We start from the raw sequence: 15429 nt of genomic DNA, 5'->3' as shown, positions 1-15429 counted from the left end.
CCCTTTTGTGTTTGATTTTTCTAGAGTATTTGTGTTGGGAATGAGTGTTGCAGATTGGGGAAGATGTTTGTTCTGTTTCATAGAACAACAGCAAAAGGTTTTATAGTGGAGTTTGATTTAAAGTAGCATATTTTACAGTCCTGATATATCATAGTTCTATTTGAAAAGCAAACACGGCGAAAAACCTTTTTACTACTGTTTGTGTGAACCAGCCCTTTAACTTGTAAGAGTAATACAGTTTCGGTAGAGGGCGCTGTTACATAAAGGTTGACATAACAGGCACGCCAATCAGTGATGTTGACTTGCTGTCAAAGTGTTGGTATCTCTTATTTAATAGTTACAAGGAAGATTACTTATTATTATTATTATTATTATTGTAGAGCATTAAAATAGCAGTAAGGGGCTGACAGCTCACACAGGAAACACGGGATCTAGTTTTCAGGCAGTTACTGCAAAAGATTGTCATCCAAATAATAATATTTAAACAAAAAAGTCATATGCTTACATTTAAATTACATTACTTTTGAGCCTTTACTTTTGTTGAATTAAAGCTGAAATTTTACACTGATTATTTGATCTTAAGTCCCTACACTGGTTTACAAAGGCAACATTTTTGTTTTTTTAATTGTCCTTGTAGAGTACTTCCTGATCTAACTGTATATCAACAGTGCTTTAAAAATGGTCTAGAGCAGAGGCTTTACAAATGTCCTTCATATTTTAGAACTGGTAAGATTTGCTGTGGCATCAGTTTGGTCAGTTAAATGACTAAAAAATCAGTCCCAAAAACTTAAAGTAGTCCTGTTCTTAAAAATTGAACAGTGAAAACGCAATGCTGTGAAAGCCTACTCCCTCTCTCTTTGTTTCCCTCTCTTACATATTTCAAATCAAACAAATTTTAATATTAGACAAAGATAACCCAAGTAAATACAAAATGCAGTTTTTATATACTTTTTTATTTATTAAGGGGGAAAAAATATGCAAACCTACCTGACTCTTTGCGAAAAAGTCACTATTTTTTGAAAAGCTAAGTTCACTTGCCACACACAGGCCTGATTAATGGCAGACATGCTTAACCAAGAAAACACTTAAATAAAAGCTGTCTGACAAAGTAAAGCAGGCTAAAAGACCTCAAAAAGCAACACATTATGACACAGCTGAGAAACAAATTTGACATCTATCAGTCTGGAAAGGATTATAAAACTATTTCTAGTTTCTGCAGTGAACCACAGTGAGAGCCATTATACAGAAATGGAGAAAGCTTGGAAAAGCAGTGAACCAAAATTACTCCAAGAGCACATCAACACCTCATCCAGGAGGTCACAAAAGTACCCAGAGCAACATTAAAGAATCACATTCTTCACGTCTCAGTTAACGTCAGAGTTCATGATTGAACAATAAGAGAGAGACCGAGCATGGTAATCATCCATGGGTACCATGATGAAAACCACTGCTGTCCCAAAAGAACACAAAGGCTCGTCTCACATTTACCAAAAAACATCTTGACAATCCCCAAGACATCTGGGAAAATATTCTGTGAACTGACAAGAAAAAATTAAGTATGAGTTCTGCTACATCTGGTTTAATGCTGACAGCATTTCATAAAAACAACATCATACCAACAGTCAAACACGGTGGTGATAGTGTGACTGTGGCTGCTTTGCTGCTTCGATCCTTTCTATGTGGACTTTGCATTCTTCCCCCGTCTGTGTGGGTTCACCCCAAGCACTCCACATTCCTCCCACAGTCCAAAGACATGCACTTAGTAGGGTTAGGTAAATTCATTATTATAAATTGCCCATAGGTGTGAATGTGAATAGTATCTCTCTGTGTTGAAAATTAAAGGATGGATCTGAACCATTCAAGTGTGACAAACGTGCAAAAGAAAAAGTAATCAGGAAGGAGTGGGGCAAATACTTCTCACATTATTGTTTTCTACACAAGAATTAAGATTTCATACAATAGTGTGCACTAAGTTCACAAACACAATCTGAGTTTACAGAAACCATTTTACCAAGCTGTTTATATAAGGACCTGTAACGCTCTAAGAGCTTGAAAAAGAAGGCCACTGGAAGTCTCTCTGATGACAGATGAAATGTCTTCAAAAAACTTAAATAAGTCCAGTCCACTTCTTTTTAACCTTCTAAGACTACCATGACCTGATAACTGAGAACCTACACGGTCAACCTGAAATGCCTGCTTCTCAAACTAAAGGCTTTGATGTACAGTTGCTCTCTGTGGCCTCCCCCTTCTGCTGTGGTTAGAGCCAATTTGTGCTATTTACATAATAGCACAAAAACATTTTAGGAAACTCAGGAAAAAAATCCAAAAAAGGTGGCAGGTACCATGAGGTTTAGAGTCGGGGGTTAGAATGTAACCGTGGCTAGGTTTAAGGTTACTAGGGTACAGTTAGGGTTATGGGGTTAGATTGAGGAGATAGAGCCCGTCGCACCCGAAGGAGGAACAGGAAGTGCACGGGGCATCAACCCCGCATCCTTTTCCAAATTGAGGTCAGTCCCTAGGTAAGAATGAATGTCTTTTATTTTCAGTGTTGTCCTTTTTTGTGTCCGAGAATTCCCAGGGTTATGGGGTTAGAGTCAGGGTTTAGTGCATTGTGTGATGTTGTTTCCATATTGCAACTATGTGACTGGTATACTTTCAATGTTGAACTTGGATCAGTATTAATTATGATGATTGTATCTGTTTTGATGTCCACAAAGGCTGATGGACCAGACACTCCTGTAGTGGCTTCTTTAATCAGCAAAACAAATTTAAGTCACGCTAGCATCAGTGGAAACTTCCATTAAGTAACTCAGTGTGCCACTGGACAAGGGGAGCGATTGTTTTTGATTGTTTTATTGGCCTTAATCACCGACTGTCATTAAGAACACCGATGATTGACTGAGTGTTTTTATTATTTTTAAATGAAAACAGGGAATTTGTAGTGACCCCAAACATTTGAGCATCAGTGTACTTAATTTCTTTTCATTGACCTCATGTTGGTTCCACTAATCTTCTTGGTAATTCTATTATTTTATTTCCAGCATTGGTGCAAAGGTGAATATGATATTTCAGATGTGTGTCCTGCCCATGATTCCCTGTTTGCTGACAAAAAAATAAATCAGATTTTTTTGAGATGCAGGCAGCGCGGAGCTTTCTTCCAAACCAGCGTGCTGCAGGACACGTACACTTCTGCTGTAACCCTGAAGTGTTTAGTTTTCGCCCTTCTCCACATACAGGTTGTTTATCTGAACAACACAATGAAAGCCCCCCTCACCCACGTCTTCTGTCCTCATTATAGTTTTCTCTAATCACCTTAATCTGCCGTAAACTGTCTCACTACTTTATATCTTTATCTCAAAGTACACTGGGGGGGGAAAAAGTCTCTTCTCCCTCAGCATGCCTATCTCCTCCCACATCCTTTCTCTCTGTCACACACGACACGTACTTAGGCACAATCGATGCCAGCCATCGGATAAGTTGGATGCTGTTATGTATCTGCTGATGAGGAAAGAAAGGCAGCTGTTCTACAGGGTCCGTAACATGAGGGATCCAGTTACACTATTCAAGGAAGTTTATGAGTGTTCCCATGAGAAGATCAGGGCTGTTTTAAACGTCCTTATCAAGTCCAACAAATTTGTAAGACAGTCACGGCATATTGGAGCACTGACAAAGGCTGTCTTTGTGGTCAGGGTTGGTTTTCTCCCCATCTGTTAAGAAGATCTGCTTGTTTTTCAAAGCATCATTGGCCACCGTGAAGAGAAAGGCTCTGCGACCGTGCTTTTTAATGCGTATTGCAATCAGACCTCTGAAAGATAAAGTTATTGCCTTATACCTGTTTATTCCCCAAAAAACCCAACAACAAAAACAGCTCGAATAGAGGAAAAACAGATAAGAGAGTGATGTTTTCAACTACTCTCTGTTTTCATCATGTGCTTGCCAAATCCAGTTAATCCAGGTAGGCTGCAGACAGGCACTTACCAAACCTGAAGAACAAAAGAGAAAGAAAAACACAAGATGATATAGTTGTTTTTTAAGCCTTGTGTGTTTGTGAATCAATGTACCATGTCTCTTCAAGCCTGCGGAAGTGCAGGTATCACAATGGCAAGTATAATAATGGCTCTCCCAACCCTACACCCTTCAACAGGCTCCCTTATCTGATGAGCATGAACATATACACTGAGAGCCGCTGAAAGACACAGAGAGTTGCTGAGAGATATAGTCAGAGTTTCAAATGCCGTCAAAACAGATGCTATCTGCCCCTCTTCATGTCTAATTACCTGTTTACTCTGAGGGCCTATGAATAGTGAACAGCACGGCCGCTGGCATCGCTGATAAGGAGTCACTTTAGTTTGAGGAAATATTTAGACATCAAGATTGAGGAATGATTTCATTTCTCCAGCTTCTATACCGGCATGAGAAACTGTGTGCTTTTTCCTAAGCTGACACTCTAATACCTTATAACTCCCCGTACAGGTTTAACCTCATGACCGACGAGCGAGGCTTTCATTTAGAAGAATGATCGACAATTAAAACACAGAAGTGGGCAAAAAAAAAAAAATGCCCGCAGTTGTGTTTTTAGCATTTGTTGCCCTGTGGGGTTTGCATAAGGGCATGCGCTGCACAAAGTCAGACAGATTAGCAGTGTGAAAGAGCTGAAATATCCTATCACCTCCATCAGACCTGTGCTCACACTTCAGTTATGTTACTACAAACATGCCCTTCTTAAATATGTAAAGCCCTAAATCCTTTGTGTCATCTTATCAGCACCGTCCCGAGTCAGACCAGCATGCCATCCTGAAGGAAGCTATAGTTGCTTCTTAGTTTTCAGCGCTGTTCCTCAGCTTTTGTATAAATAAGACAAGTCAAAAACAGCCTCGGCTGCAAGGGGCTGTACACGTTATACAAAATATACACAATAGATAACAGTCGCTAAATCAACAATAAGTACACAACAAATATCTAATTGTGCAAGAAAGAGTGTGTTTGCGTAATCAAAGCCAGGATAGGATGCTCAACTAGACTCAAACAGGATTTTTAAGGGTTTTTAAAATAATTGAGGGACTGGGCACCACTGAAAAGACTCCATCACCTCTGCTTTTAAGCCTGGATCCAGGGGTAACCAAACCAGTGTAAGGAAGTCAGTATAGATTTAGATGCATTTACTATGACGTAAAATCTCCCCGATGGTGAGTTAAATCTTTAAAATTGAATTCAACATTAAAGTGGCTATTATATTCTATAATTGCTTTTGAGTTGGTCATTCTTTCCCAACACTGAAACACAGTATAAAGAGGAGCAGAAGTGAAATCAGTTGCACAGATGATAAAAAATCTCTGAAGTTTTGAATATTACAGACTAAAAAAACACGTTACTATTAGCAACTTTAGAAAGAGAAAAAAGGTCCACACCCACATGCCACAGTTTTTTTTATCAGTTACAAAAATATTAAAAACATCTCCAAGTGTTCCTTAAATAAAACTCAGTACAGTGTCATCAACAAGCTGTTGATTTGTTCACTTCCCTAATAAGTAAAACTCCCTCATAGGATTTTACTTAGTTTGTCATCATAATTTTTACATTGTTCACTGAGCTGTCTGGTTCTGGACCCCACGGGAGATTGTCACATTTGCTTTTCAACCAATCAAAGGACTGAGATACCATCTATCTCCACATGGGTCAGCCACAGAAGCTCATATGCAGTAAATTCATTGTCTTTGTTTGTTTTTTGTAGCCATGGACTAATTCATTATCAAGTTTGGTTCTGTTTGGGTCAGTCCACAATCACTCTCAGCTGACTGGGATAGTGCGGTGTAAGTCTCGCTGCAACGTTAGACCTGTTTCCGAATTTTGTCTTTGTTTTTTGTATGTGCACAGCATGTTTAAACTTGGTGTTTGGTGAACTTGAGGTTATCAAGCATTGGAATTTCGTGGTTGTAAATTTGCAAGCCAGAACATAGCAGTTGTTGTTTAGATGCTTGATTAAAAACTCTTTAGGGTTTGGGGGATATGTAAGTGAAGCACAGCATTACTCAGTGGGAAGGAAATGATATGAAGAACATTCATAAAGGAAACTTTGACCTCATTTACTGAGAGGGAAAAAAGAGCTCATGAGAAGTCCAGGTGATAACACACCTGCAGAACACTCTGCCACCGAAATGCTTCATAGCCGCAGTGCAGCTGGTGTGAGTGTAAGTCTCACTTTATAAACTAACAAGACGTCAGTCAGTTTGAAAAATCGTGCTGCCAGACTTCTTAAAATTTTTATTTGTACAATCCAGGTGCTTAGAAAAATATGTTGATTTGTAGTATGTGTTACATGCATGAGTGTACAGGGCTATGATTACACCAAAGCTTCCAAAAAGGGGTCACAAAATGTGCCCAGATCTAAAGTCTACATCACATTTTGTGTGTTATCCTCACTTATTGTTATACATCATACAGAACATACCTTAAGAAACACGTTCTGTTACTTTTTTATCTACCAACTGCCAGGTATACTCACAATCACCATGGCATGCAGGAGGTGAGCCACATGACAGCTTTACCTCCTCATGCCCCACTTTCAAGAAAGCAAAGCTGACAACTGCTGATTGAACTCGATGCCTTATGGAGCTCCGTTTATCTCTGATTTAAACAAAGATGCCTCTTGGCCAGCCTTCATATTTGTATTTATGTCAGCATGTTTAAGCATCTGGAATGCGTGATGTCAGCTGACTCTCTTACTGTTTCGTTTCCTCTCGTTTTCCGTGTGGTGCTGTCTCTAGAAAGAGCAGTTTATCTTCCTGCAATCAGGGCATCAGCTCCTTGAAGAAATCGGGTCTCATTCTTTCGCCTTCATTGACACCAACTGCAATTTTATCACAGTTTAACTTCATTCAAATGCTCGAAATTTTAAAGCACTCTTAACAAAGGTTAAATGTATAAGCATTAATTTATTAATAATTTATTAATCAACAATGTCACAAATCCATGTCATATCCATACAGCAAGATTTGTATGATAGCACATTTTCATGAGCGAAATCACTCCACAAGATGGATAAAGTCAACACATGAGCAAACACCATGTTCCAAATCTGACAAAGAATCAGCTGTGACAGTAAACATAGATTTTAGAAGCTTGTAGATGATAAACTTTAGGGTTATACATTTATTTTCACCATAACACTGGGCCCCAGGGGCCACTGTAGTCCCACAGGTAGGGTCTGTATTGGTAGGCTTTGTAGAAGGAAGTAATCAGTGATGATCTGACCAAATCCTCTTTCAGACCCAGTCCTTCTGCATTGTACAAATCCTTACAAAACTCTGATGTCTGCTGCTTCCGCTTCGTTTTGTACCTCCTGTTCTGAAACCAGATTTTCACCTGGGTCTCAGTTAGTCTTAAGGTTCTGGCCAGCTGAGCTCTCTCTGGGGCCGACAGGTATTTCTGGTGATTAAATTTCTTCTCCAGTTCGAGCACTTGGAGGTGTGTAAACGCAGCTCTGGAGCGCTTCTGCTTTCCGGGGGAGGGCAAAGTTGACTCTGAGGAGCTGGGGCATGATGTGTTCAGAGATTCTGTGAAGCACAGATGAGATCCAGTCATTAAACAGGTAAACTGGTTTACAGCAGGCTTTGTGAACTGGTTTGTGATCATTGTAAGATAAACAGCTGCCATTACAAATAAAATTTTAAAGCAAGTCTTTTGTTGTTACACTGCACCATTCTGCACATTCTTCATAGTAAACAACACACATCAAACTGATTTGGTCACTTTATCTAAGCGCAGTAAACCTGCTGTTGAAAGCCTGCAGACGCTCACCTGTCTGTAATCCAAAGGCTGTTTCCTGAAGACAGAGCTGTGGTGAAAACTTTCCTGATTCTTCATTCCACTGCGAACATCTTTCCTCCTTCTGCGAGCAGCATTTATCATTGAATCGCGCACTGTCTTTGTTGGAGAGGATGTCCTCGATGAGGAAGGAAGTCAGAGGTTTGGCCGAGTCAGACATTTCCAGCCAGTAATAAAAAAAAATCCGAGGACTCTCGGTGCATCAGAGGCGCAGTGGGAGAAGTGGCTGAAGCACTGTGAGTCCTCACACACTTACACAGTCTGAATTTATACAATAGCAGGGGCGGGCTCAGATTGCACTGACACGTTAAGGAGTCGGGACGGCTAAAGTTTACTTCTACTTTCACTAACTTTCATTCAAGTTTCCAGCTCTGCTGCAATGTATCAAGTCCATAAAAATACTGAAACATTCAAAAGGAAGTACTGATCCTTTTTTTTTATTTTAGAAGTGATCTGTATAGAGAAAGATTTTAAAACTTTAGACTGATTGTAAAAAGATGAATTTATATATTTATAGCTGTCCTTATGCATGCTTTTATGTTTAAATGAAAAACAGTCTGATGTGGTTCTACTTATACACATGTGCAGAAAGGTGTCGAATATGTGATCTAAACTCAAACAAAATGATTAGAAACTCATTTCTGTACAAGAAAATATAATGGGTGCATGTTGGCAATGTACTTTTTTAGCTATGATCTATTCCTAACAGAGAGAACTGAGTGACATCCAAAATTAGCTAATAAACTAGTATCAGAAAAGCAAGCAGTGCATGTTCACAAAGTGTGTTTAGTCTTTCTGTGGAGGAAGTTTGAGTCCACAAGGAGGGACGGAGCTACCTGCTCCAGACACACTAAAAAGTCTCGAATTTGAGCCCTCCATCAGCTCAGTATTGTAACACAGCGGCTTCAGTGAGACAAATGTACCAGTAGCGGGGGTGGGTGGGGCCGGTGGCTGGGGTCAGAGTGGGTGGTCATGCCTCCTGAAGCACTAATGACTTGGACACATTTAGGCCGGCTCCTGAATGGACACGCTCATTGTTTGACGGCTGTTTATTTGTTGTTCTCTGCGGTCCGGTCTGACCTTTCTCCGTCTACTAAGATGTTTACAGGCGTTGTCGGAGTTGCTCTGGGATTTCATGCTTCCTTTGGAAATGCGTGAATGTTGGTATGACAGACACAGCCCTCTCCGTGGCCCCTGATGGCGCTGACGCCACCAGCTTCTCTTCACCAAATACACACTTACATCACACTGATGACTGCTACTATTATCAGCAGCACTTAAACTGCATCCTTGTATGCATTATACACTATGTATCAATATCCAGCATCATATGTTATATATATATATACATATATATATATATATATTATCCCCAGACTAAGTCATGTCTGCCGTGTTCTTTCCTGTGTTGTGGATAATCATTTATGAAAGCTATCTGTGTGTAATCTCTTAAGGTTCCTCGTTTGCATTACCTGCTGTCTTGTCAACAGCGTATTAAGATTAAATGCTTGATATGTCTCACCGTGAAATCTTTGCATGCGACTGTCTGCCTGTTAAAGTATGTTGAACTGTAAGCACAGAAAATCCCACTTTTGTCTAGACATTGTTTGTTACCCCATAAAACTCCTTACGTTTATTTTTGGATCATACTGTACTGAACGTGGAATCAAGCAAAACCACAGCTGTGTGCAAAATGACTTTCTACTAGAAATGCATACATTGCATTTATTTGAGGCATATGTCACTTTTATTTCACCATCTAAAAAACGTTTGATTGTGGTTAAAAGGATGTTTTGCAGAATAACAAAACTCACGTACCTGTCTGATGACATAAGCAAAAACAAGGTCAGCAATGACAGCGAGCACCTGGGCTGTGTGAGGAGGGGAAGTCCTACGACTGAAGTGGTTCTTTTAAGACTCTGTGCAGTCATCCACCACCCTTATTCTGTGACAATCGGCATGATTGCTCCAAACAATGGCATTTCCTCTACAATCACTCTGTCCTAGACAGTCGTGGCATAGTTATCTAGATGTGCATCAGAGGTAGCATAAGAGAGCTGCTGACCTTTCAGCCTGGAAAGGCATTTGTCCTCCCCGGTGCAGTGGTGACGATGTTTTCTTTGAGCCACCAAACGTGCCATCAACCTTCTGTTATTTTCCTGCTGTTTCATTGTCTGAGAGGGTGACTGCGAGGACTTGTCGCAGCAGCAGATTTGTCAGCATTCTGTCTTCTTATCTTCTCAGCATCAGAGTTGTTTTATACAGTATCCCTACGCCTGGCTGTTGCACAAGAATCATCTTTGTAAAATGTGCGACATAACCAATATGTCATCAGAGGAAACAGGTCAGTTTAAAGTTTGTACAAAAACTAAATGATAAAGAAACAATTACTCTGAATTTAGTAACTGTGAACCATTTTTTTCTTCTCCAAATTCAGTGAGGGGAAAATTAAAGTAACTTATCTTTGGTCTGTGTGAGATAGTTTTGTAAATGCAATTCTAGTGTTTTCCACCAGAGGGAGCTTTAAAGCCAATCTCACAGCTACTTTAAAAGAAAGGGATTATGTACCATGGACTGTTATTTCGTCTACAACCAGCTCAGCTACAAAAATCAACAGTTTCTTATTTTGTTTAGGCGAGTTGTTGCAATGTGGATGAGCTCCTGCACAATCATATACAACAGTTCATCATTTCATCATCACACTGACATTTGAAGTCTCTGACATAGTCAGGGACGCGTCTTTCTTTCTAACCACAGCATGACTTAAACCCTTTGTGGATTTTGGAAACCATAATGTCTCTTCAAGCGATGGTCAGACTCACGTCATTCTCTATTTAAACTGCCCCTCATCACAAGCAGTGTAATCAAGCACCTTTTATGTGGACGAGGAGAAAAGAAAAACTCCCTCTCCACCTTTTCAAAACAAAGCAGAGCTACTGCGCATGAGCTCACAGTTTTCCTCCCTGAAAAGACACAGATTTGACTATTCATTAGTGAGATGTTGCTGAATGTCATTTAAAAAAAATCTTTATCTGTCATGAGTGACAGAGGACCTTTTCACTGATTGCAGTAACCAATTACTTCAGTTGAAAGACAGTTACTGTGTCATGAGATCACCGGGTTACGTCATTTTAAGGCTTTTCTTTATGCTTCTAAATTAAAATTGAAATAGTTCACACCAAAGGTTATGGCTACACGTGATCTATAATGTAATGTATTAAGAGAATAAGAATAAGATCTATATATATTTTTAAAGTTACATTTTAAAGTCATACACTATAAACATAACTTCTGAAAAACCCTTTTACTTACACACACACACACACACACACACACACACACACACACACACACACACACACACACACACACAGGGTCATTATCTGATCTCTCTTGGTCTCCTCTCTGTCTACAGCTTCATCCTTATCTGTGCAGAGATGCTCCTTCAGCCCGTGACTCTTCTCTGAGAGGTGTTTATTCTCTGCGTTCACGCCCAATAAAAAAATTACACAAACGTATTTTCCCCCCAATCAAGTGATTTTGACGGGAAACGAGTCGCGCTGATGTGTATCTCTGATTTATTTGATTTTATGGTTTTATAATTTTAAATTAATGCCACGCTTTGTTGTTGTGGAGATATAAAGGGACCGTTTTAATGATAAAAAATAACTGAATTTTATTTTACAGAAATCTGTGTTTTGAAGTTTGATTGGCGCTCACCTGGCTGTGGCTCGTCGATACACGACACGTCAGACTGGAACTGTTTCCCGCTTGATTGAAAGTTTGAAGAAGTTAAAGAGCCACTCTGTCTGCGGGTTTGTTTACCAAGCAGAGCCCCGGGACAGGACAAGCTCTCCGGCCTTATCAGCGGATTTGTGAATGGGGCAATAAGGAGCTGAGTTTTGATAGAGGTCAGATGTCACTTCATCCATTAGCTGTTTGATGGCTCTCTTTGATAAACCTGGCAAACGACAACGCCACAACCAGTTACACTTAAAGGTTCCTAATAAGGTATGCTGTCGTTTTTTGAGCTCCTCCTGGAAAACTGGGTGACAAAGTCTTACAAATTTATATAATTTTCAAAAAAGCTTCTCCTTTGTTTTATTTATTTTAAAAGCTTCACTCAAAAGCTACGGAGAAATAAAAAAGGAATAATTTGATGAAAAGCAATATAGTACAGTAATGATATTTTTAAAGCTCACTTTATATGAAGTCATCACATGTTTATAGACTACATGGAGGTAGAGGACGCATGGGGCACTGTGGGTATTTCACGCGATCGTTTTGCACCGGTCAATTTGTGGAATTTTATGAAAAGCTCACGCAACATTAGTCGTTTTAAAAATGCACACTTATGAAGAAAAGCCAAAAGTAATCACTTTGATTTGAATCCGTTTTTTACTGTGGTAACTAAATCAAAATATTTGGAATTTTTGTGTTTGCCAAAAAGTGATTGGTCGTATTTAAACTGCTATAAATAACTTTTGCCATGTAATATGTGAAATATATCTCGAATGTATCACTAGTGAATGACATCAAGCCACCTTGAGTCACAAACAACATTCCTGTCACAAAGTAGAAACCGCAATCAGTTTTTGGCAAAGTGACTTTTAAAAACTTTATTTATCCAGATAAAAAGTTGACATAAAAAATCTCTAAGAGTAATCTCGCCAAGAAGAAGAAATTGCAATAAATATAACAATAGTTCTGTAAACATATTTTACGTGGTCAAAAAGGACCGGATTGGTTATAATGTATAGGTGCAATAAGACACAGTCATAAAGATGCTTGAAAAACAGGTGATTTTTAAATTGCATATATAGACCTTTTGTAAATCCTGCTCAATGAGGTCTGTTTACAAATACAAGTAATTTTAAGTAAAGATATTACACATAAAATCACACTGGGAATCAGTTCTTAGCACCAATGAGGCTTCCGTGTGCTGTTGTCAAAACTGATCTCACACAGATTATCTCAGGCGATCCAGGAGTGCGCATTTGACTCGTGTGATTCTGATTGCAGTAAAGGGTTCCCACATTAAAACTAGCAACCTTAGAAGAGAGATCCCGGAAACCTTCCTTATCTAGGCGATCGAGCATGACCAAGACTTATAATGGAGAGCAGTTCAGAGTCAGAAAGATAATAATGTGGTTCATTTTTATCGTGTTTGCGCTGACTCGCTCAGTTTACCTGTTGCAAAACCCGTTTTTAAAGTGATACATGAGTTCGAAAAAATATGACATTTATTCTCAGTTGTTTTTGTATAAAAACACTGTAAGAATGAAGAATATTAACTATAATAAATAATAACTGACTGGTTCAGATTCATGGCTTAAATGGAAAAACGGTTTAAAATTTCATTTCTAAATTTTGATACATTGATATATTTATCTAAATAGAATAAAAAGTTGTGCTTTTTTTAATCACCATTTTTTACTGAAACCCACTGATAACCAACCCCGTTACAGGGCTGGTTGTCACAGAGTGTCGTTGATGCTTCATTAGTTTTTGTTCGATTCATGACTCATTATTGAAAGTAATCCAAACATCAGCAAGAGCAAAAAGTGTATCAACCAACCCCGGATTGCCCTAATTCAGAATTTGCGTCTAGACACAGAAAAGTATAATTGAATATTAAAGCGTTTATTCTTCATAATCGATTCATCAGAAACTTTTTGAACAACGGGAAATTACAATACGACCCCACACCAACTATACAATATACATTTGATACTGAAATGTCTCAGTGGTTCCTGCTATACAGCCGTTTAGTCCCTTTATCACCAGCCTCTTATACCGTGTAGAGAGGCCTGAAACGGCCCGTGGCCGAAGTGCGTCTCGGTGTTTCCTGTTAAATCATTTAGCTTGCTGTTGGACATCTGTGCAGCAGAAGGTGACGCGCTGTGATAACTGCAGCCGTACATGCTGCTGTTTCCGTATCCAAGCGCGGGGTTATAATGTCCAAGTGTTACATTGTAAGGCGCTGAATGGGAACCGGCACCGCACAGCTTCCCGTCCCGCACCAGCACGGGAACCGCGACCCTCCTGGGTGCAGGCAGATAACCCGCCAGCTCCAGAGATTTGTCCTGCCTCTGACGTTTACATTTGTACCTGCGGTTCTGGAACCAGATTTTCACCTGGGTGGAAGTGAGCTGGAGCACGTGGGCCAGGTGCTCTCTCTCCGGGGCGGACAGGTAGCGCTGCTGTCTGAAACGCCTCTCTAGTTCGGACACTTGAGACTGGGAGAAGAGGACCCGGGGCTTCCTGCGCACGCTGGGCCTCTGGGGGGGTTTGTCACAATCAGATGGACTGTCGAACCCGCTCATCTCTGCACCACAAAACAAAAACACAGTCACGTTCTGACACCATGACCTGTTTACTGCCTAAAATTTTCCAAATCATTTGTAATTGTTCGGAATGTGCAACACTTTTAAGAATAAAGCTTAAATGAAGTGGAAAATTGTAGTAAAAAAAACCAAACAACTAATTTGATTATTTCTGAGATTTTAAAGGCAAAATTTACAAAACTGCAAACATTGACAACATTAAAAAAATTTGTTTAGCTCACATTTTGATCTTGAAGTCTGCAGTTTGCAGAAAATTGTCAGATTTTTTTTTTAATTTATTAATTTAGGTGCTGATTACTTTAGGGAAACATTTCTCACTGGTTCAGTGAGATTCTTGTGGTCTGTTTAGGTTATCAGACTAAGATCTAAAGGGAAAATGAAACTGTTTCATTCGGGCCCCGTCTCATTAACGCGTCCTGTATCGTGTTTTTGTGGAGCTGCCTAAATCCACAACCAGCGGCTCCTGAATTGAATCTTACTTTGTTGTCCATCGTGTCACATCACCTTGCTCGTGTATCTCCTCTTCTGCTCCCGGGTTGTGAGTATCGAGTTTGTCAAGTATCTCCGAGGCGCGCGGCTCCGAGTGGCATTCATAAAAGTCTCTGTTCTGGGGCGCAGCGTGCACGTGCTGATGATGCAAGGGCACAACCTGGTCAGCCGTTAGAAAATCATGCTCATAGTCGTGGTGGTGCTCCATCCTCAAGATATCCTTCACGGAAAATGGTGTCGAGGTCGTCAAACTGGGATGCATGCCTTCCATTTCAGTGCTTAGATTTGATCCTCGATGAGCTCGAGCTGCTGCTGATGAAGCCAGAGAGATGTGTTAACTGACTGGTGAGTGAGGGCCTGATTTGAATCATTCAATGGTCCAAGCTAATGAGCAAGGTAGATAGTCAACATCATCCCCTTTTTGACCAAATGACCAACACCCACAGCCTGCTCACACTACCCTGAAGCCCCAGCTTTCCTTCTCACCTTACAGAGACACCTTTCATCATGTCCGCCCTTCTCTCCCTGCGAAACAAAGGTGCAATTCCCGAGTTTAATTAAGAAATGAGACTTTTGGTGAGCGCATGTATCAGTAAGCACGCGGCCTACCGCAAAACTCCTGGAGTTGCGGAAAGTATGCGCTAATTAGTTCATTGTGCACAAAATATTGTGATTGCCGATGTTTCTATGCGGGTTTTTATGACTAATATCTTTGTTCAAGCTGGAAATGAGGCTCCAGTAAACGTGGTTTACGAAAGGCTTATATATA

The 15429-nt window shown here is 40.0% G+C and overlaps 2 protein-coding genes across 2 annotated transcripts; both read right to left on the bottom strand.

The window, feature by feature from the left end:
- Positions 1-7000: 7000 nt before the first annotated feature.
- On the bottom strand, positions 7001-8045 carry nkx3-1 (NK3 homeobox 1). The gene is made up of 2 exons (XM_004544329.3): positions 7798-8045; positions 7001-7553 (listed from the first exon to the last, which is right to left on the bottom strand). Exons 1-2 carry the CDS (start codon positions 7982-7984, stop codon positions 7156-7158), a joined length of 585 nt encoding a protein of 194 aa, XP_004544386.1. The 5' UTR covers positions 7985-8045; the 3' UTR covers positions 7001-7155.
- Positions 8046-13604: 5559 nt separating this feature from the next.
- On the bottom strand, positions 13605-14922 carry nkx2.7 (NK2 transcription factor related 7). The gene is made up of 2 exons (XM_012917245.2): positions 14676-14922; positions 13605-14152 (listed from the first exon to the last, which is right to left on the bottom strand). The coding sequence occupies exons 1-2, from the start codon at positions 14920-14922 to the stop codon at positions 13605-13607; spliced, it is 795 nt and encodes a 264-aa protein (XP_012772699.1).
- Between the last annotated feature and the right edge of the window lie 507 nt (positions 14923-15429).

Source organism: Maylandia zebra, linkage group LG12 (genome assembly GCF_041146795.1).
Source record: "Maylandia zebra isolate NMK-2024a linkage group LG12, Mzebra_GT3a, whole genome shotgun sequence".
Lineage (NCBI taxonomy): Eukaryota > Metazoa > Chordata > Actinopteri > Cichliformes > Cichlidae > Maylandia > Maylandia zebra.
Note: the sequence above shows the minus strand (reverse complement) of the source record. Positions and strands in the feature narration are given on the sequence as shown.